Below are 22,907 nucleotides of genomic sequence, written 5' to 3'. Positions count from 1 at the left end.
AGTCTTTGGGTTGATGGATGGGGTGGCCCTGCCTCACGCTTTGGGTATTAAACTTACTCTCAGTCCTCTAGATGAGCAGCTGAGCATTCACTTGGAACTTGGGCTTCCTTCCTAGCTTGCCTGACTTTGCTTTTTTCTAATCTGAATTTGCTCATGATGTCATCTGACATACTTGGGACCCTGGCCTGTCTCTAAATTGCAAATGAGGCCTGGTGTTGGAAGGAGGAGGCCGCTTGTTGGTTTTCGGCTGGTTAGCTCCAAAATAATCACACAGAAACTATATTATTTAAAACATTGCTTGGCCAATTGCTTAAGTGTATTGCTAGCTAGCTCTTACATTTAGAATTAACCCATCTCCATTATTTTATATTTTCTCGTGGCCTAATGGCAAGGTTCCAACATCTGTCTCTGGCAGGGCTCCACCTCCTTTCTCCTAGCATTCAGTTTAGTTTTCCCCACCTGGCTCTGTACCCCTATAGCTCTGTTATAGGCCTAAAGCAGTTTCTTTATTAGCCAATGATATTCACAGCATACAGAGGGGAATCCCACATTCAAAGCTCCTAATGGCTGTAACCAGAAACCGGAGGGAGGTTCCTTCCCCTCACAGCACAGAAATGCCCTAAGGCTTCACCTATCTGGGGCTCTTTCCTGACAGTTGAGGGAGGTTCCCCTTACATCACCGTGGTGCCCTAAGGCTTCACCTATCTGGGGCTCTTCCCTGACAGTTCCATCCTCTGGTTCTTTGGAACATCCTGAGAGGTTTGATCAGGCCATTGTCCGCTGAACTGTAGATTTTTCTCCTTGAAGTTTTTCCCTATTCCCAGTTGAACTGACGAGCTCCATCATCGTCTCTAGGAACTTGAAACAAATTCTTCCTTCATCTGTTTGGAATAATTTCATGCCAGCTCCCGCATCCATTCCTGTTTACCCTTCCTTCTGGTCCCTGGTAGATAAGAAGATGCAGGTGGAGAATCAGAAACAGAGCAAGCTTCTGATCTGGGGGAGGAAGGGCTTTGGTTTATGACAATCCTTTGTAGGTGTGACAGCCACCTACCTGAGACGCCCTGTAGGGTGTGATGTGTAACAGGCCGTAGTGACATCTCCCAGGAGCTAGGGAGGCTTTCTCCTCTGAAGCTATCTCTTACGACTTGTGTGTGAACCCAGAGCACATTTTCAAGGTTGATTATTGCAGTGATCTGTGCAATGGGTAAAGGGAAAGTGGAGTCTATTCACTGACCTAGGAAGAGAAAAACAAAATGGGATTTTATAGATGCTTCATTGTATTACATATACTTTCTCATGTTAAAAAACAGAAAATAAAGATTTTTTTAAAAAGTATCTCATTTAGCTAAGAACTGTGGCCTCTTATTTGAGAGTCTGGCTCAACAAAATGCTTTTGGCTGCTTGGCCTTGGGCTTCAGTGTGCAGTCAACTCAGGTCTTGACGAGGCTTTCTGGTTGCTGGTGGGACGTGAGGCTGTGGTTTGTGCAGTGTTTGCTACTGCTGCATCCTCTTAGCAGCTCAGTGATGTGGTCTGGCCCGCATTGGTGGTGCCTGCTACTGCGGCTGCTAAACCATGATGCTTTTCTGGCTGTATGTCTTCATCTTCATTCTGGAAGAAAGTTATGATTCTGCCTTCTCATTCATGAGTGAGAACAGCTATTGCAGGAAACTGTCGGTTTTCCATATTGACCACGTTTTGATTCTAGAGCACTGATTCTTCATCCAGACTGTAGAAGACAGGATTTTTTTTTTTAAAGTCAGATTTTCTTATTTACTTATTTGTGTGTGTGTGTGTGTGTGTGTACAAGGTGCACATGTGTGTGAGCAAGCTTGTATATGTATGCCATGCCATACTTAGAGAGTTGAGAGGACAACTTTGGGAAGTCAGTTCTCTTCCATTATGTGGGTTTCAGAGATGGAATGCAGGTTGTCAGGGTTGGTGGCAAAGCCGTTCTCAGTGAGCCATCTCTTAGGCCCTTATAGAGACATTCTATTCTAGGATATCAGGAGAGCGTGGGTGGAGGCTTGTGTGGGATGTGTTGGAGGCCATGATTGAAGTGGAACAACACACATCACTTTCTGCCACACTCCTGGCTAGAAGGAGGCCTGGATTCATAGAATGTGCACTTTCACCATGCTCACATATGTGTACATGTGTGTGTGTGTGTGCGTGCGCGTGCGTGTGCGTGCGCGCCTCCAGACATACAGAATCTTAAAATGCCAGAGCTGGATAATTGAGAGGTCCTTGTCTTAAGTGTGTGTGGTCAGTGTGCACCAAGATCATCTTAAAGACCATGTTAAATACAGATTCTGGGACCTAGTCAAGCAGGTATGAGGAAATCACATTTAAAAATGTCCCTAATTATTAGGTTAAGGGACCCACTGGACTGAATTTCTCAACTCCTCATTTTATAGATAGTAAAATTAGGGTCCAGTCACCCACATCCAAGGACACAGTTGGTGCTAAGGCCCGTTCAGACTCGTGGCAGGCCACTCCCAGACATGTCCCCTGGAGCCTGTCCACAGTAGAGCATACGTGGCTCCCGATTGTTGATGGCCCCTAGTTCACCTGTCACATGTAGTTGGGTTGTGGTACCAGATGAGGACATGCCCCTTCCCCAAACTCAGGGAATCCAGCAGCTACCTTGAAAAGGGCCGAGTCTGGTAGTTAGCCTGCAGCTGAGACCAGAGCCAATCCAGAACTGAATCCTGTTAATATTCATAACAGTTGCTAACAGGAGCTAGGGACTTTCTGGTGCTTTTAATTTAGAGACTGAAATCTTGCAAAGTACTAATTGGGAGAAGTTTTAAAATGAATTTTACTTCAACCCACTGACTGTGTACCTACCCAGGAGCCCAGGGTGCTTTTAAAACTGTACTGTATGGAATACTGTCAGGAGGCCTTGCTGGTGGGAGAGAACTTCTGTTCCCACCTCTCTTGGTGGAGACAGCAAGTGCCTGTGAGCTTGCATGTCACACATTTCGTGTGTGTGTGTGTGTGTGTGTGTGTGTGTGTGTGTGCGCGCGCGCGCGCGCATTGGAATTTAAGGCTCTCTGACTCACAGACCTAATGAAGGAGACTCAGTTTGCTCCCAGAATCTACTCTGCAGATTGCTCTCCTTCCATCAATCTTCCTTTGTGAGCAAAACATAAAATTTGGAACAAAAAGTCCAAGTACAAAGGATTTCACTGATTTCTTTCTTATCCTTATTTGGAGGTTCTGAGTCTGAGCATGTGTGTGGAAGTGGGGTCAAGGAGGGCTGGGTGAGCGAGGATGAGTGTGGAAGTGCGTGAAGGAGGACTGGGTGAGCAAGGATGAGTGTGTAAGTGGGTCAAGGAGGGCTGGGTGAGCGAGGATGAGTGTGGAAGTGCGTGAAGGAGGATGATGAACACAGCGTACTCCGAGCACCAGTGGCGGGTCTGTTTTCCAGGGGGACATCTGGCTTCCTAGGCAAGCCACAGCATGGACTGTGCTATGTACAAGACTGAAGCCGAGTCCTGGGTGAACCACAGAGGTAATTAGAGGACCCGCTGAGGCCTGCTCTCCCTCAGCTGTGGTTAAGCAGTGCCACTGCACCTTCCAGGACCTGAATCTAGGGGTTGGAGTTATTCTTGACTCTCTGTGGTCAGGAAACTGCAGGAGTTAAGTCACCAAGGTTTGGCAGATTACCGTACAGCAGCCAAACTCAGGTAGACACCTGCTTTTGTTAATAACATTTTACAGGGACACAGTCACGCCCAATCACTCGAATGTTGCTAGGTGTTACTTACTGTTTCTTTCATGTTGACGCTGAGCTGGCTGAGTTAAGCAGCTGCCGCAGACTGTGCCGCCCCAAGTGTCTCATACATGATGGTCTCCATGTGTGTATACTATGTCATGTGTAGTCTGACAGAAGTGTGATGGTCTCTTCTACATGGCCCCAGGTTGATCAGCTGCTGAACTAGGTAGCGGCCTAGGAAGAGGCATGACCCTGAGTCAGGGCCTCTCTTTAGCAGAGAACTCTGGGGTGGCAGAAGTCAAAGAACTGTTCACTGAATCACCCTGAGAAAGTGAGGCAGTAGGTGTCTTCAGGGATGGAAACATGGGTGGTGCCCATAGATGTCTTCTATAGTGGCCAAAAATGGCTATTTCAGTTTTCTCATGAATTCTGTAATATATATATGGACAATCTCTGACGTCTGCTTTCCACTGGGTGGGATGATCTAGCTCCAAGACCTTCTTCACTTCTACACTTGGGGTTTGTCTTAGTCAGGGTTCCTATTGCTGTGAAGAGACACCATGACCATAGCAACTCTTATAAAGGAAAACATTTAACTGGGGCTGGCTTACAGTTCAGAGGGTTAGTCCATTATTATCATTGTGGGAAGTGTGGCAGCACACAGGCAGACACGGTGCTGGAGAGGAGCTGAGAGTTCTACATCTGGATCTACAGGCAGCAGGAAGAGAGAGAGAGACACTGGGTTTGGCTTGAGCTTCTGAAACTTCAAAGTCCTCCCCCTAGTGAGACACTTTCACTAACAAGGCCATACCAGGTAACAGTGCTACTCCCTATGGGTTTATGGGGGTTGTTTTCATTCAAACCACGAGAGTTCTTTGTTTTTTTTCCTTCCTGTGACTCTCTTTTTATGGCATTTCTATGTGTTTTGCAGATAACCACATGTGTTATCTTACAGAAGGGATTCAGGTGGGATGAACCCCCCCACCCTGCCTATGATGACCACCCTAGAGTTGGCACATAGTCACTTCTGTGTTGGCCCTGTAGCCAGAGTAGTCAGGGGGCCTCCTGCACTCATGGCAGAGTGGAGCCATAGGTGACGTCTCTTGAGATGATGGCAGAGCAGAGCCATGGTGACATCTCTTGGGATGATGGCAGAGTGGAGCCATAGGTGACGTCTCTTGGGATGATGGCAGAGCAGAGCCATGGGTGACATCTCTTGGGACGATGGCAGAATGGAGCCATCGGTGACATCTCTTGGGATGATGGCAGGTTCTAGGTGCAGAGGGAAAGGAGTGAGATCCTGTCTAGCCATCTTTAGAAGACCGCAGTGGCTAGGATCATGGCAGAGCCAGCTACCCACAGGACAAGGGTTTGCTGTGTGCATACATTTCCAGTTCCACTGTTCCTGATACTGTGTGAGTGGCTTGCCTGGACCCACGGAGACAGAACACATCCGGGACAGCTTTTGTCTCACCCTAATTCCAGAGAGCTGCTATTAAATATTCCAGCACTCTACCGCCACTGTGGGAGGAGTTTTAGTAGAGGCTAAGCAGGAAGAAAGGCATCAATATTTGCTAACCACAGAGGACCTAGATGTGCCTGGGAACCTTGGGGCAACTTTATTTAAAAAGTGTGGTTGGCCCTCTTATTTATAGGAAAAGAACCAGAGTCTCCATGAGCCTGAGTGGCTTTGTAGGGTTTGAGTTAGGATCACCTTACGTTTGTCATCCTGCCTTGTAAAGGCTGGAACTCCTGGGAGTGAGAGGTTCGGATCTGAAGAGAAACAGCAGATTAGCAGGAGGGTGCAAGAGTTTCCTGGGGAAAGCCATTAGCAGGGGGGTGCTGGGGAGAGCCATTAGCAGGGGGGTGCTGGGGAAAGCCATTGGAGGGGGTGCTGGGGAGAGTCATTAGCAGGGGGTACTGGGGAGAGCCATTAGCAGGGGGGTACTGGGGAGAGTCATTAGCAGGGGGGCTGGGGAGAGCCATTAGCAGGGGGGCTGGGGAAAGCCATTGGAGGGGGTGCTGGGGAGAGTCATTAGCAGGGGGGTACTGGGGAGAGCCATTAGCAGGGGGGCTGGGGAAAGCCATTGGAGGGGGTGCTGGGGAGAGTCATTAGCAGGGGGGCTGGGGAGAGCCAGCCACTGAAGAGGACAGAGCCAAAGCCCAGGACAACAAGGTCAACCATCTGGGACAGGAAGAAGGGTCGGTAGAGTCACTAGAGGAATCCATCCGCCTATGTGCTATACAGAGTTTCCTGTGGGCAGGAGAAGGTATGGGTTTGTGTGGAAGCACCACCAGTGTCAGATGGAGGTGGGAAGCCCTGAAGAGAGGCAGAGAGAGGAGGTGGGAACAGCACCAAACTCACAAGGGAAAGGCCCTGTTCTGTTTGTTCTTCTGTTCTTCCCTCTGCTCTCTGGGAATCTCAGCAGTCTGGCCCCAGCATGGGCCAGCTGAGGAACAGCTGAGAATAGACAACTTCCTGGTCAGAGCCATTCTGTGTCCTGTGCTATGGGGGCTCGGCCTTCTTCCTTTATTGTTCGGGACTCTGCCTTGTGCCAGACTCGGGCAGTGATCAACATTCATCCAGCATATTTTGTAGTTTGGTTCTTTTGAGACAAAGTTTCTCAGTGTAGCTTTGGAGCCTGTCCTGGAACTCACTCTGTAAACCAGGCTGGCCTCAAACTCACAGAGATCCACCTGCTTCAGCCTCCCGAGTGCTGGGATTAGAGGTGTGTGCTACCACTGCCCAGCCTCATCCAACATCTTTAACCCTCAAAGGATTATTTTGTGGCTCTTACTGATGGGAGAATGAAGTTCAGAGAGAGAGAGAGAGAGAGAGAGAGAGAGAGAGAGAGAGAGAACTTCAGTTTGCAGGAAGTCTGAGAGGGAATTAAGAGTCTAACCTGGGGGCGGGAGAAATGGCTCAGTGGTTGAGTCCTGGCTTCTTTTACATAAATCGGGGTTCAATCCCAGCACCCATGTGGGTGCTCACAGTGTCTGTATCTCTAGTTCCAGGGGATTCCATGGCCTCCATGAACACCAGACATGCCTGTGGTGCACATAAGTACATGCAAACAAAACACTCATACACATAGAATAAAACAAATAAATCTTAGAGTTTATTTCTTAGAAAACTATCTGTCCTGGGTGCCCTGAGTCTAGGTTATGCAATGTGAATGCCATCTGTCTGGATGGAGGGGGCTGTAGCCATTTCCATCATAGATAGTACAGAAGAGGCTGGAGGAGCAGGCAGACTGGCCCATCGCTCTCTTTGTGTAGGGTCCTTTGTGGTTTCTCGTTTTCCCTGTCTTTTCCTCCTCCCTGTACTTGAACGATTCCTTCTCTAGCTGTTTCAATCCCAATAACTCACTGGGCATCGCATTTTGAATGGGGAGAAGTGGAGGAGTGTGGCCAAGGGCATTGTGGAGCCTAGAGTGAGGGGCTGAATATATCTCTCAGCGCTCCACTGGGAGATGCAGCCGGGAGAGGCAGGCACCTCACTGACAAGGTTCACACTCTTTGTTGACTCCAACTGTCCTCTGGAGTCCCAGGCTGGGTCAACAGCCCTCCAGTGATGACAGAGCATGGGATAGCCTCCCCACCCCCCAAGAAGTGGTTCCCAGTGTTTTCAGTGCTTGTTAAAAGTGCCCAGTGGAAACCATCACACAGCAGGTCAGTGGAGCCTAGCTGTGCAAGCAGACAGCTTCTGACATGGAGGCTGAGGATGTGGGGTGAGAAGCCTTCCTTCAGGATAAGACCCACGTTCTCTAGCCTGTTTATACTGAATGGGTGTAGATTTATTATTCACTTGCATGTGTGTGGGGTCCCGGCCTGCTGAACAATACAGACCATAGCCGTTATGTGCATAATCACATTTAATTACAATGTTGTGAATTGTTAAATTTGGTAAAGATTACCTTACAAGGACTCTTGTTAAACATTCCCTGTTGTTTTCTGTTAACCACCCCTGTGGGGTTTTGGAGGAATTGTTCTTCTCTTTACTAGATAGAAAAGTTTTGAGTTGTTACTGTGAGCCTGGCACTGTGCTGTGGGTAGGGCAGTGTACAGCAGGCTCTGCCTGCTGCCCTCAGTGGGTTTATTGTCTAGCGGGGTGGGGCAGTGACAGACTCAACAAATCTTCCGCTAGCCATGTACCTTGTGGTCTTTCATAAGTTCATTCTTAGCAACTAAAATATTTCTTGAAGTTATTAGTAAATTGTTTTTAATTGCATTTATAAATATGCACATATTCACTTATAAACAAATGTAGACCAAAGAAAATCCTTATGATACCATGTTGCAATCAATTTAAAATTAGTTGAAATACAGGTTAGGAATCTTCTGATTACTTCTCTAACATATAGGATGAATTATTCTTTGAGTCCTAGACAAAGCTGGGTGTAGCTCCCCATCCCTGAACAGAGAGTTAAAAATTCTAATTTGAAATGTCATCAAAATGTAAAGAAATGCTAGAGGCTGGAGTGATAACTCAGTGAGTAAATGCTTGCTGAGCGTTCGTGAGGAGCCGAGTTCACATCCCTGGTACCCATGTAAAAGCTGTGTGTGGCCACTAGCTTCTGTAACCCCGTGCTGTGGGATAGAGACAGGCAGATCCCAGGGCCTTGCTGGTCAGCCACTCTAGCCAAAATAGGGAGCTCTGAGCTCAGAGAGCAGCATCTTAAAAAATAAGGTGAGATGGGCAGTGGTGGCACACACCTTTAATCCCAACACTCGGGAGGCAGAGGCAGGTGGATGTCTGTGAGTTCGAGCCAGCCTGGTCAACAGAGTGAGTTCCAGAACAGACTCCAAAGCTGCACAGAGAAACCCTGTCTTGAAAAACTAAAATAAAAATAAATAAATAAATAGACGAATAAGTAAATGAATGAATAAACTAAAATAAATAGAATAAGGGGATTAAGAGGCTGAGGAAGGTATCCCCTCTGGCATCCACATAGGCCTACACCTATGTGAAGAGTGCACACACAGTATGCAGATACCCCTATTCCTTTTTAATTCCCTACAGCCTCTCATTGCTCTGTCCCCACCTTTTGTGAATGTGGCACCTTAGTACCCATAGCTATTTCATCACATTTTCCTGAAATTGTGCCTGTAAGTTGCCAGTCACCCATGAGAGAAGGAGCAGAAGACTCGGGAGGAGGATCTCCATTAACCCTGGCTCCTGGCTCTCAGTGTTGCAGGGGGTGAACTGTTTGACTTCTTGGCTGAGAAAGAATCCCTGACTGAAGAGGAAGCAACGGAATTTCTCAAGCAGATTCTCAGTGGTGTTTACTACCTACACTCGCTTCAGATCGCCCACTTTGACCTGAAGGTAACACACACTGTGAGTGGAAGCCGGTGAAGCCGGTGGAAGCCGGTGAAGCCAGTGGATCCCTCTACCAGCCTTTGTGTCTTGTTGGCTAAGAGCAACTGAGGCTCCCGAGTAAAGATTTCCCCGATGTGGGTTTAACAGATGGAATTGTTTCTGTAATTCATTAGCATATGAGGTCTTCCTAGGACTGGGGTGTCTAATCTCTGTTTTGTGGGGTAGAGGCTTAAGATCAATGGTCACAGTCAGGAATCCCTGGGAAGGAGGCAGAGGGGCTTCCTAACCAGGTGCTTTGGCAATGGCTGCTCTTGGACACTAGGCTATTGGCTGGGTTGGCTGGTGACTGGCACAGTTTTCACCCTCCTATGGCTGGAAATTTGGTGGACAGTGTGTTTTCTCTTGATGCAAGCCCGGGGTCTGACCCTCCCCTTCACTGTCAAGCCAACCCAACCCCAAAGTTTGCTGGTATAGCCAGTCTCTTACCCACTGGAGGCAGGGCTGTATGGGGGATGGGAAATGTGTGAGCTCCATTTCTAGCCGTTATGGAGTCTTAATCTTTTAGGGGGGAAGGAAGACAGCATAGGGACAAGAGGAAGGGACTGATAGAGGGACTGGAGGTGACCACAGGCTGGCATAGGCCATTGAGCTAGATCAAGACTGCAGAAGACCGACGTGGCCTGTAGTTTTCCCTATAGCAGGACCATCAAGGCCATGTCATGTCTGTGTCCCTGTGCCCAACATCTGCTTGATGTCTTGTTTCTGACCTGGGGAGCTGGCAGTGCCCATAAATAAGTGCCCGCGGGCAGCTATCAGGACCGGAGGGTAGATGACAGACAGACACAGGATCTGCTTCTGTGGGAAAGACTCCAAGTTCTGCTTTCTCCTCAAACTGTCAAGAAGGATGATGCCCTCGTCATCCTACCTTAATAACAGACATTTTAGATCTGCCTCCTGTTTCCTGCCTCCCTGTCCTTACCATGGGTTTTCAGGCCTCAAATTCTTGTCTCAGACCTCCTGGAAACCCTGAGCCCCAAACCTGTTATTCCCAGTTCTCTTCTCATCTACCTCCTCTTGGGGGTTTTGTCTATTTTTTTTAAGCACGAAGAAGGACCATTTGACACCTTTACTCCTCTTTCTTGCTCCCTTTCAGCCGGAAAACATAATGCTTCTGGATAGAAACGTGTCCAAGCCTCGGATCAAGATCATCGACTTCGGCCTGGCCCATAAAATCGACTTTGGAAATGAATTCAAAAATATATTTGGGACACCAGAGTTCGTGGGTAAATTTTCTTGGCCCTTAAGCTCACTTACATCTCATCCACATTCTGCTGGCAGAATCTCCCTGGCTTTGGGGTTGTTTCCTGTCCATGTTTCTGTTTGTCACATGAGGGTAGACTCTGTTGGCTTGCAGCCCTCCCAAGCTAATGAGTCTTTATTTTCTCGTAGCTCCAGAGATTGTCAACTATGAGCCCCTTGGTCTCGAGGCAGACATGTGGTAAGGAGAATGTCCTTGGTGTTGGTGTCTTTCTGATCTCTTTGGCTGTTCTCCTAACCTGGCTTTGTTTTTGTTTCTGTGTGCAGGAGCATCGGGGTAATAACCTACATTCTGTAAGTATCGAGTCTACAACTCATGTATTCTTTCCTTATCTCTGAGACCAGAAGTGTCAACCAGATAGATCATGTGGGCCCTTTCAGCTCGTGCATATTCTCCTTTAAGCATCTTCATTCCAAACCTTTAAAAGGGGGTTTATTTTAGGCTATTTGGGTTTATTCTTCCTCAATCAAAATGAATTGCCAGAGATTGTAGCATAATCATGGTGAGGAATTCTAGCTGTCTATCATCGAGAAAATAGGAAGAAGAGTTTTATTTTAAACTACCTACTGGTTCAAATGACCGTGTGCAGGGGTGTTTGTGTGTGATGTAAATACCACATAGCATGTGTGTGTGTGTTGTACTTGTTAGTGTGAGTGTACACAGGTCCGAATGATTGCTTTGCACACCACTTTTTATTTTTTGAGATAGGGTTTCTTTATGAACCTTAAGCTCATTGATTTGGTTATAGTGGCTAGCCAGCGAGCTTAAGGGATCTACTTCTCTGTCACCCATTGCTAGGGGTACAGTCACATGCCACTGTGCCCGGCTTTCTTTGTGGATTCTGGAGGTCCAAATGCAGCAGGCACTTTAACAGCGGAGCCATCTCTCTAGCCCCAGATGAACCTTTAGCAGGACGGCTTTGCATGAAGTCAGTACTTTTGTTCGTAGCGATGTGTGGTTGATTCTGAAGTGACTAATCCCGCATCAGGCTCTACTCCTGTTTGGCATTTCCCACAAGAGACTCAGAAGAAGCAGTGACTCCACATGAGTGGTCATTAATGTTCTCCTAATGCCCTGCTTTATTCTCAACAGCCTAAGTGGGGCCTCCCCATTTCTTGGAGACACCAAGCAAGAAACATTAGCGAATGTATCTGCTGTCAACTATGAATTTGAAGAGGAATTCTTCCGTAATACCAGTGCCCTTGCCAAAGATTTCATCAGGAGACTGCTGGTCAAGGATCCAAAGTGAGTGTCCCCTCTTCCTGTACGGCGGAGCCTCCTGTGGCTGGGACTGGAAACAGCAGGTGTTCTGTGTGTGGCCACCTTTTGTCAGACCCTCACTGTTCTACTTGCTAAAGGAAGAAGGCCCCAGAAGGAAGTGCCGCAGAAGGCGCATTTAGTCTGCCTGCTTGCTGGCTCCGTCCCTGCACAGAGGACGAGTCAGTAGCTAAGCTGGTGACCTGCAGGGTTGCTCTCGGGGTTTGTTTGTTGATAATGTGGGCCCCAAACTGCATCCAGAGTGTCTGCTTGGTAGACTGGGCCAGCATGGAGATAACCTTACCCCTGTCTCAATGTCATGAGAATTTTCTTCTTCTTCCTTTTTTCCCCAAAGGAAAAGGATGACAATCCAGGACAGTTTGCAGCACCCCTGGATTAAGGCGAGTTGCTTCTTATGTTTGGGGTTCTCATCATTCCTCAGGGATTGGTATGAGCACGTGTGGGTCGTGCTGGAGTGTGAACTGACTACTGGTCCCGTAATTGTAAGACAGCGTGGTAGGCAGCAGTGTGTCCCAGTGATTACAGAGGGAGAAGAATGGTCTGTTCAGAGCAGGAAGAAGTCACATCTGTTGAGCAGACGTGTTTGGTGCAACCTATGGAATTACAGTACAAGCAGCATTTTAAAGCTTGAATTATTTTCTATCATATAGCTGTTTCAAATCTCAGGATCTTTTGAAAAATCTGAAGGTCTGTAGACGCCACACCCTCCTTCCACACAGCAGTAGGGGAAGCTGTCCTTTCTTTGGACCCTTGACCCTGACACATAACACTTTTACATTGCTGGCCTATTGGTACTTGGGCAAACAAAACTGAATTTGCTTCAGCCTGACATAAGAGGAACTGAGGCTGGCAAATGTGTAGCTTTCTGTCCTTGTGGCAGAGTGCCTGGGAAAAGGTCTTTGTTCAGAAGGACAGGCTGGTTTGGATCAGTTTTAGAGTGGTGGACAGCGGGCATGGTCATTGAGGCCTCTAGCAAGATGGTTCATTACAGCAGAGAGAATGTGGTGGGTGGAGACGCTGACCACAGGGTAGCCAGGCAGGCTGGCGGGGTGAAGGGGCAGTGGTCCTGGTAGGTTCCTTCAAGGACTCACCTTCTTTCCAGTGGCCTCCACCACTGCAAAGTTTCTTTCCTGCCCAGGAGTTGCACAAGCTGGCCACTAAGCCGTTAGAATAAGAGGCATTGTGAACATTTAAGATCCAATCGATAATAAAGGTATCTAGTAGTTGACAACAAACCCATGGGCCTCATCAGTGGGGATTATGGAAGGCCTGGGCTCTAGCTCTACCACTTGGGTAGAGCCTGTGCCTACGTGTGTCTGCTGAGGAAGATGCAGTGAACTTGTCTGAGTGCCCATAGGATGGGCCAAATGTGCAGACCTCTAGGGTCCCTCCCAACTTGACATCACTTAGTAAGACTCAAGTTCAAACCTATCACAAAAGGCCTCTCCACGAATCTTGCCATTCCCAAACTGTCACTGTGGAAGACTGTCACTGAGTTTGGTTACAAGCTTGCCTTCTGTTCTAGATGCCCTTTCTATGTCTTATACAAAATATTGAGTCATTAAGAGTTAGCTGGCAGAGCCTAGTTCTTCCCTAGATGGTTTTCTTTTTTGGGAGGGTCCCAAGTATGCCCGGCTAGCTTCAATTTTGGATACAGGCAAGGATGACCGTGAATGTCTGACCCTTCTGCCTTCCCCTCCTGAGGGCTGAGACTGCAGGCATGAACCACCCTGCTTGGTTTATGAGGTGCCAGGGATCAAACCCAGAGCTTCTTGAATGCTAGGAAGTCTCTGCACCTGCTGAGCTGCATCCCAGCCTAGCTCCTGGATCTTGAATGCTGTTCTCCACTCTGTATGTTATTTTAGGATAGTGAGTATGTAAGCCTTTCAGAGTAGTGAGGGATCTTAAAGCATTACCATTTAACCCGTTTCTGTAATTAGCTTTCATTATTTTATTTTATTTTGAATTTTCATTTTAGCCTAAAGATACACAACAAGCTCTTAGTCGAAAAGCCTCAGCAGTAAACATGGAGAAATTCAAGAAGTTTGCAGCTCGGAAGAAATGGAAAGTAAGACTCTACGATGCGGAGGCATCAAACTCTGTTTTTTTTCTGTCTGGTCAGGGCTTACTCTTCTCATCCTGGGATCGGTAACTGCCTTTATTTAACAAGAGGCTGGTCTGCAAACTTCTGTGCTCTTATTAGTGACTTTCAAAGACAAGCACAAACCATATTTCAGGGCTATTTAGCTTATCCTTTGAAATGAAATTTTGCACGCTCTTTTTCTTAGATTATCCCCAAAGCAGATTTTGAAATCAGTACAATAAAGTTACAGTGAACGGTTTTCCAACTGTAACAAATCACATTCTAAATAAACCAGTTCTTCCTGGTGAGCAGCAAGGCCTGAAGCTTGGATCAGAAACCCTCCCTCCTCCTCGTGGGCTTGCAGGGGGACCCAGGATGGGGTATAAGCCCAGGCATTATGGCCTCTCCTTCTCCCCTGTGATGCCTTCCCTGTGACCTAGGTGGAATGCTGGTTCAGGCATCTTTGAAGCAATCAAAATTCCTGGATCAGAAGGTGATGGTGTGCCTTCCAGTGCCCAAGATTCGGTCAGATCTGGAGGGAGCAAGCCCCTGTCCTTCTCCCTGGCTGATCTAGTGCTGTACCTCAGTTTTATACCTAGACTGCCAACAAGTCTTAGAGCTTATGTCTCGGTCTCTCTCCCCCTTCTTCCTCTTTTTTTCCCTCTCTCTTCTTCTTTCCTTCCCTCGTGTTTCTTCATTTCCCCATGGCTTCCTTCAGCCTTTGAGGATATGGAGGAGGTTGTACTGCAGACCAGTGCATCTGTCTCCCATCTGTACGTGCTAATAGTCACATGAATTCCTTTAGCTGACTTGGGCCCAGAGAGCTCAGAGCAAGGCCCTTGCATCCCATGCTGGACCCAGGAAGATCCCACAAGGGTTTTGTTGGGGTTTAGAAAACAAGGCACAGAGAGAGACATGGGATATGAGGCACCCACTTCCGCAGGTCGTAGTGAATGCACAGAGTCTCTCTGTCTTGCTGTCTGAGCACATGACCTTTAGAATACTTCCTTAAGCAAATAGCCCAGCCTGCCATGGAGTGCCCACCCCTGGAGGCCTTTTGGCAGTGAACATGTTCTCAGTGCCTTCTTCCTAAATTCTCTTTCCTCCGCCCCTTGACTTCATGTTTATTTTGTTTTTAGCAATCTGTTCGCTTGATATCACTGTGCCAAAGATTATCCCGGTCGTTTTTGTCCAGAAGTAACATGAGCGTGGCCAGAAGCGATGATACTCTGGTAAGCAATCCTGTTTGCCTTGGCCAGCTTCTTTCACGACTGTGTTTAAATTGTTTACACTGTTCTGTTTGTTCATCAATACAGAAAGCCCACGTCATGGAAATAGCAGACTCACACTTACTCCTGAGGTGGGCTGACTCTGTGCCCTGTCTGCTCTCGTCTTTGATTTTCATTTAGTTGACTTGGCCTTGTCTTAGCTGCCATCCCTACTGTTTCCAATACTACTCCTCCCGTAAACACTTGTGTACACGGACATACCACATACACGAAGCATGCATGTGTGTGTACACACATGTGCACACACACGCGCGCTCTCTCTCACACACATACACACACACACACGAGGATAACTAGTGGAAGAAGAACGAGCTTACACTAATTCTCATGAATGAGCATAGGAACTCTGCCACCAATCAGAGAATACAGAGTCACGGTGACACAAAAAGACAGAGAGCCTTCACTTCCTTCCCCCACCAACACCAAGGATAGCACAGTGCCTGTCTCGTGGTAGACCAGAAGGCCATATTCACTTTGTTTATTGACGTTGTCTTGACTTTTTGCCCAAAGTCCTTGTGAATGGCACCACAATTTTCTCCATGTCTAAACTGAAACCCAATCACTGATGAGCTCTTCAGATACAGCCAGACATCTCTCACTTCAGTGAGACTTTCTCCGGCCACTCACACACTGGAGCTTTGTTCGCTGAAGTGAAGGGGACTCCAGGAAAGGCAGACACAATGGTTCTGTGGGAACCACCATGGCCTGTAACCCAATAGTCGGTGTTTCCTGGACAGAGCTAGGAACTCCTAGGGCGATGATCACATGGCAGCAGACACCAGCTCTTCTTTTCTCCTGATGCTACGCTGTGCACTAGTGCTTCACCTTTAGTCTACAACTGTAGAGTGAGATGAGAAGGAATGTGTGGACACACGCACGACACACACACACACACACACACACACACACACACACACACACGAAGGAAAGCCAGAGAGAAGGAAGTTATGAAGGCGGGGAAGGAAGACCACTTTGGAAGGACTTGAGGGTATTAGTGGAGCCAGGGAAAAATGGGAATGTGGGTCTGACTGGGGGATGCTGTAGTGGATGACTGAAGCTCATGAATCAGTGTTCTTAGCAGTCCTGCATCATGTGAAAGCTAGGGTAGGAGCCCTAGGAGAGATCTCACCTGCTCTGTCTTCTGCCGACTGTGGGGGGCTGTAGGCTGTCTTCTTCTTACTGTGGGGGGGCTGTAGGTTGTCTTCTGCTGACTGTGGGGGGCTGTAGGATGTCTTCTGCCGACTGTGACGGGCTGTAGGCTGTCATCTGCCGACTGTGGGGGGCTGTAGGCTGTCTTCTGCTGATTGTGGGGGGCTGTAGGCTGACTGGGGGGGCTGTAGGCTGTCTTTTGCTAATGACTGTGCAGGACTGCAGGCTGTATGCATGCATGTGGGCACACACAAACACCACACATACAGATGCATACATACGCACACACACATGTGCATGCACACACATGCACATGCTCACACATGCATTTTTATTGAGCATTAAGAGGATTTTACCTTCCTATATTTCAGACCTAGAGAAAAAAGACATTCAAATGACAAAAAGAAAAATAGAAAAGAGAGAGAGAAAAGAGCAAAAAAGATAATTTTGTAACTGGAAAATTTAGCAAATGAGATTGTCTTCTTTAAAGAAACTATGGATTTCCTTGGTTCTATGGTTTTTCTCCTTCCTCATCAAGCAGGAGAGACTGTCTCAGAGGAACCTCTCACAGTGTTTTCTGGTAACTCTGTTTTGACAGATTCCAAAGATAAACAGAGGGTCATCAGTCAGTACCCTTGTCCAAAATCAGAGCCTTAGAAACAGTTCATTCTCGGTTACAATGCAGGTGCTAAGCAGTAACTGGTAATGGTTAGCAGCATGAAAGGGCAGAAGTTCACCTCCCAGCTCCCTTTGTGACCGTGCATTGGGGATTAAGTGGCCGACCCTTCTTCTTAGAATGCCCCTATGGCAAACAAACCAGGGTTCACCCGCTGTGTTGATGAGGATCCTGGCCAGTATGCGACTCTTTCCTCCTCATGTCTCTCAGGACGAGGAAGACTCCTTTGTGATGAAAGCCATCATCCATGCCATCAATGATGACAACGTCCCAGGCCTGCAGCACCTTCTGGGCTCGCTGTCCAGCTATGACGTTAACCAGCCCAACAAGGTCTGTCTCTCTTCTGCAGAGGTGCCAGAGGCTTGCATCACAGACTGTGCACCCAGAAGTCCAAGTTGGGAGGGACCCCGGTTGCTTCTCCAACTCCACCCTGCGAATGGAGCCTCCATTCTGTGGGGAAAATCTTTTCTGTCTAGAGTGATTTGAGTTGCAAATAAGGATGTTTTGCATTGAGGGCCTTCCTTTACATCCTTGAGTGTACATCTGAAAAAGGAGGTGCTTTTGGTCCTTCCCTTCCTGTTCCTCGATCTGGGGCAGGGTGTGGACACAGCAGGCAGAAGATATTGGTGACTCCATAGGCTTTCCCCTTCCTACTCAACCTGAAAAACAGACAGTAGCTTCCTCTTCTCTTTCAGCATGGGACACCTCCGTTACTGATTGCTGCCGGCTGTGGGAATATCCAGATGCTTCAGTTACTCATCAAACGAGGCTCAAGGATCGATGTCCAGGATAAGGTCATAATTCTGTATTATTAAAAACAAATTCTTATCATGGGTTCCCCGCTGTCTTCCTAATCAGATGGGCAGTAAGTGGGAGAGCGTGTATACTTTTGTGATTTCCTATATGGCGCTGCATAGAGAGCCTTGCACAGGCTGACAAGTCCTGGGCAAAGGTGCTCACATTTCCCCCTTCAGGCTCTGCCCCTTTCTCGTGCCTTATGCTTTGCAGATCACATTTACTCAGCAGTGTTACAAGTAATACCTGGAAAAGTGTTTACTGTGTAGTTAATGTAATCAGAAATTCATTAGCCTGTGTGTGCATCACGAATCTGGATATGGACACACATCCTAGTGTAAACAGCGTTGTAAAGGCAGACGTCATTCAGTGACAGCTGATGATCACGACCACGGAGCTCTCATCAGCTGCCATAAAAACTCTAGTTTGTCCCGGAGAGCCATGAGCTCCATCCCTGATCTGACCAAAGGCGGACTGAGAGTGTGTGTGGGAGGGGGCAATAAATTGCAGAATGTGTTTCTTCTCACTGTTTTCTAGATGCTGAAGCATAGCAACTGTTCCCATGGTGTTTCAGCTGTATCAGGTGTTAGGAGTAAGTCAGAGGTGATTAGGGTGCATTGGAGGATGTGCCGGTTCTGTGCAAGCTACATCATTTTGTAGAAGCGACTTGCACACCCATGAATTTTTTCTTTTGGTACCTGTGTGGAGGATTGGATTGGAATCAGTCCCCTGTGGATACTGAGGGTACGGTTAGGAGATCTAGCTAGAGGTTGGTATTGAAAAGGCTTCAAAAAAGAAAAAAGAAAGTTTTGTTTTTACTTTGAAAACTTGCAAAGATAACACAGAGACCCTCTTTCAGCTTCCCACTGAGCCTCCCCTGCTGTTAATGTGGTACATGACCATGGTATAATTACCAACGCCTTGAAACCGAGAAGAGGCTCCTCTGGGATTTGTTACACCACAAGAAGGGAAGCCCTGTGATTCTAATGGGTGCATGGTCCAGGAGTTCTGGATGTGACTCTGCATTGCTTTCCCTGCAGGGAGGATCCAATGCCATCTACTGGGCCTCTCGGCATGGTCACGTGGATACTCTGAAATTTCTCAATGAGAACAAATGCCCTTTGGATGTTAAAGACAAGGTAAGACCGTGCATCTTAAGAGAAACAAGAGGAATTGGGCTACATTGAGTGTTGGCCTGCTTGGTACACCAGAACCCAAAGATAAAGATTGAGGACCACATTCTGCAGCAGGGGATTTAAAGTTAAAGGCTCTTTTTTGTTGTTGTTGTTGTTCTTTTGACTGTGTCTTGGCCCAATATTTAAATCTGAGTTTCTACCTTAGATGCTTCTAACTATTGTTAGGCTTTTGGGGAAACAAAGTATTTAAAGTTGTATGTTGGAGCAAAGTTCACCTCCTGTCAGCAAGGAAGGAGGGAGACAGAGACAAAGAGAGACATCCTCAATGTCTCCTTTATTGTAACCTAACTTCCATTAGCCCCCACCTACTAAAGTTCTATCACTCAAAGCCAGGGGACCAAGATTTTTGCACACGGCCTTCTATGAGTGACTAAGATCTGGACAGCAGCAAAGGAATCCATCACCGCAGTTTGCTGCCAGTTGACAGTAATGTTTTCTGTAGTTAGGGTAGCGTGACCCTGGCAGGTGCAGACACAAGCAAAGCATCATAAGTTATATTTGTTATTCACAGAAATATACCAGGAGCAAATGGCTGTGTTCTCTAAAATCTCGGAGAATGCAATAAATGAGTCTCTGAGCACAAATAAGGCAATGAAAGGAGAAAGTAGTTAATAATTTAATTAAAAAGCTACACATTTAAATAATTGCAGAATGATGAGCCTGACCTTAAAGGGGTTTGTGCGTGTGTACAAGAGTGGGGGAAGGGAGAGTCTTAGTTTCAAGTTGAGCTGCTGAAGTTGTCTGTCCATGAAGGAGGTAAAACATGGCGCTCACAGTAACGGGAACATAGTCTCACCGAGTTGTTTTTAGTGACGAGATGAACCAGATCTGAGTGTGCAGCCCTTGCTGCCTAGGGGCTGCCTGACCCCAGGTCCTGCCCTTCATCTCTGGGTAGCAAATGGAAGGCACGGTCTCTTGAGCGGTTCTGAGTTCTGGTCTTCTTTTGCAGTCTGGAGAGACAGCCCTTCATGTGGCAGCCCGATACGGACACGCGGATGTGGTGCAGCTTCTCTGCAGCTTCGGTTCTAACCCTGATTTCCAGGACAAGGTAGGTCAGTTTCCTGCCATCCACTGCAGAGCACAGGTTCTCAGACAGCACCCTGCACCCAGCTCCCCGTCTAACTTCTTCATTCACCTGTTCTAATCCCCGGGACAGCCTGATATCAGTATCCTTGCTTTATAGGGACGGAAATCACACAGCAAGTTCCACAGCCTGCTCAAGCTGTCTGTGGTGGGACCAGGGATTGAACCCTGCCAAGTCTGGGTTTCAGAGTTCTGTTTGTAAGCACTTCTTTCTCACGGAACCTTGTAGACAGATGTGTTTGATAACGCTGATGGAAGTGCAAACCTTCCACCACCCCCACACATGCCCAAGCTTTGAGGCCAGTGCTTCCTGGACTAGTTACAGAGATGTCATCAAGCTACCTCACAGAATGCTCCCCTGAGCCATCCTGAAGTTAGGTACCTGGCAAAAATCAAAGCCCTGAAATTGCTGGGACTCCTGCTCAGAGGAGAGCTTTCCTGCTAGTTTCAGAGACAAATAAAGAAGAGCAGCTTTGCCAGAAGGTATTCTGAGTTCACCCACGCAAAAGTCTTGCTCTTCAGGGACCTCTAATATGCTGAGAAAGCCAAGTTCACTTAGCACTCCTGCCGAGGGGACAGACTGACCAGGGAAAGCCCTGGGTCTGCCTCTTAACGGCAGCGGCTCCCGCTGGTGTCGTTATCTCAGATTAATTTTTTGCCCCATTGACTGCAGTCTCTGTCCTCCGTGGCCTTGATGTTGCTGCCATCTGCATTTTCCTTCTCTGTACCCATGTCCTTGAGCAGGAAGAAGAAACCCCCCTACACTGCGCTGCCTGGCATGGCTATTACTCCGTGGCCAAAGCCCTCTGTGAAGTTGGCTGCAATGTGAATATCAAGAACCGGGAGGGAGAGACCCCGCTGCTGACAGCTTCTGCCAGGGGCTATCATGATATCGTGGAGTGTCTGGTTGGACATGGAGCTGACCTGAATGCCTCTGACAAGGTACTTTTTTGGGGGTAACTACGTGGCACTCACTGTGATCTGATGGGGTAGAGGGACCAAGACACTTGCCTACTTGAACTTAGTATACTGTGATTTCGTTTCTTTGATTACAAAAATTTCTGGAATTTTCTAGAATCTTCTTTTTGATGTGTAACTAAACTTATGGCTTGAGCAAGCCAGTTTGGCCACTGTTTCAATCTTTTTAACTTTGGTTAACTGTGGAACAGGGACCACATTGTCAAATTTTAGATACATGTTGAAATGGGTGTTTATTTTGTCACTTACTCTTTTGTAAAAAGGCAATAAATCACTATTATTTGTTTTACAATTTCACTTTTAGACCAGCTGGTCTCTTTTTACCTAAGCAAATTCAACACAATCTATTTGAACTTGAACTTAAACAGATACAGTAACAGTACTGTGTACAGTTAGACTGAGGGTCTTATAGTTCATGTAGCAATTGTTTTTTGGGGGCAGTGCCTTGGTACAGTCTCAGTTGGACACAGCTGTGTCCCCAGGGGACTTTATAGAAATATCTGGAGACATATTTTCATTACCAAACTTGGGCTGGGTATTTGCTACTGGAATCTGTTAGATGGAGCTAGTGTTTCTTCTAGACAATCAAAAGTCCCAATGCCAAGAGTGCTGAGTGGAGAAACTCAGGCAGAGGCAATAGAGATGGGGCCCCAAGCTCTGTTTCTCAACAGTGCTCAGCACATCTATTCCCCAGGGATTCTGTACTATTTCCCAGGGATCCTGTACCAGGGTGCTATTAATTCCCTGGCCGGGTTCTTGCATCTGCTTTCTGAGCTTTCAACAGCCCTGGGGGGAATTATTTCTCTCTCTCTCTCTCTCTCTCTCTCTCTCTTTCTCCTGAGGCAAAAGCTTTTAGAGCCTGTCCTGGAAACTCACAGAGATCCGCCTGCCTCTGCCTCCCAAGTGCTGGGATTACGTGTGCCACCACTAGTGGTGTTTCTCACATCTGCTCACAAGGGCAATTGGCACCTACTAGTTACAGCCTACCAGTGCTAAGACAGGTGCAGAATCTTGCTGTCTGACCTTCTCTCTGAGCCTAAATGAATCGGCAGGTGTTCAGCTCAGCTCCAGTTATGCGGAGTGAAATGGATGAAGCCCCGCTTTCCAGGGTCCAGGCAATGACTCTGAAGTTCTCTTGTGTTTGAAGCCACCCTGTTTCCAGCTAAGCCTCGCACAGGGGAGAGAGAGGGCCGAGGGTGGAAACCAGAGCACTCACGGGCTTGGGCTTGGTTCCAGGATGGACACATTGCCCTTCATCTCGCGGTGAGGCGCTGTCAGATGGAGGTCATCAAGACCCTCCTCGGCCATGGGTGCTTCGTGGATTTCCAAGACAGGCACGGCAACACACCCCTGCACGTGGCCTGCAAAGACGGCAGCGCACCTATCGTGATGGCCCTCTGCGAAGCCAGCTGCAATCTGGACATCTCAAACAAGGTACTTGCAGAGGGTGGGATCCCCAGATTCCCACTGGCTGCCGGGTTCTTGCCAAGTTTATAATATTTTCTTGTCATAGCTGAGGATGACGGTCGCTAGGGGACCGTGCCATTTTGAGCCGTGTGACTGTTGAGTAGTTTCCCAGAGTAACAGAAAATTGGGACCTTAACATACACTTCTCGCCTATCCTGGCCTCTCACTTTTGTGTTTGTGAAATGAATGGATGTGCGTGTATGTGTACATGTGTGTGTGCATGTGTTTATGTGTGTGCGTGAACCTGTGCATGTGTACACATAGACATGTGCTTGTGTTTCCAAGAAGAGTTGAAACTCATGGTATAAACAAAGGCCGCTTTCCCATACACACCGTCCTCAGTAAATACTTTCGACGCTGTGTTCTGATCAAGGTTCTGGGTGCACTGTCTTCCTTGTCTCTGATGAGTTGTCTGTGGACAAAAGATCCAAATACAGTTGTGTATGTGTGCATGCATATGCACTATGCAAATTTGGTAAAACCAAAAGAATACTGTCAACTTATAAGTAATAAAGGGGGCTTGAGAGATGGCTCAGTGGTTAAGAGCACC

General features: G+C 47.5%; 1 protein-coding gene across 1 annotated transcript in view; it reads left to right on the top strand.

Annotated features, from left to right (window-relative positions):
• Dapk1 (death associated protein kinase 1) overlaps window positions 1-22,907 on the top strand; it is a 153,203-nt gene that overhangs the window by 97,493 nt on the left and 32,803 nt on the right. The window contains exons 4-17 of the mRNA XM_041659870.1: window positions 8,913-9,051; window positions 10,199-10,328; window positions 10,495-10,543; window positions 10,630-10,656; window positions 11,456-11,608; window positions 11,976-12,021; window positions 13,620-13,709; window positions 14,864-14,956; window positions 17,049-17,168; window positions 17,534-17,632; window positions 18,674-18,772; window positions 19,779-19,877; window positions 20,657-20,854; window positions 22,127-22,324. Coding sequence (XP_041515804.1) covers window positions 8,913-9,051; window positions 10,199-10,328; window positions 10,495-10,543; window positions 10,630-10,656; window positions 11,456-11,608; window positions 11,976-12,021; window positions 13,620-13,709; window positions 14,864-14,956; window positions 17,049-17,168; window positions 17,534-17,632; window positions 18,674-18,772; window positions 19,779-19,877; window positions 20,657-20,854; window positions 22,127-22,324 — 1,540 coding nt within the window. The remainder of the gene's footprint in view (window positions 1-8,912; window positions 9,052-10,198; window positions 10,329-10,494; window positions 10,544-10,629; window positions 10,657-11,455; window positions 11,609-11,975; window positions 12,022-13,619; window positions 13,710-14,863; window positions 14,957-17,048; window positions 17,169-17,533; window positions 17,633-18,673; window positions 18,773-19,778; window positions 19,878-20,656; window positions 20,855-22,126; window positions 22,325-22,907) is intronic.

Source organism: Microtus oregoni, unplaced genomic scaffold (assembly GCF_018167655.1).
Source record: "Microtus oregoni isolate MIOR12 unplaced genomic scaffold, Mior012 000011F_ref0000422, whole genome shotgun sequence".
Taxonomy (NCBI): domain Eukaryota; kingdom Metazoa; phylum Chordata; class Mammalia; order Rodentia; family Cricetidae; genus Microtus; species Microtus oregoni.
The sequence above is the reverse complement of the archived record's forward strand: the minus strand, read 5'-3'. Positions and strand labels throughout refer to the sequence as shown.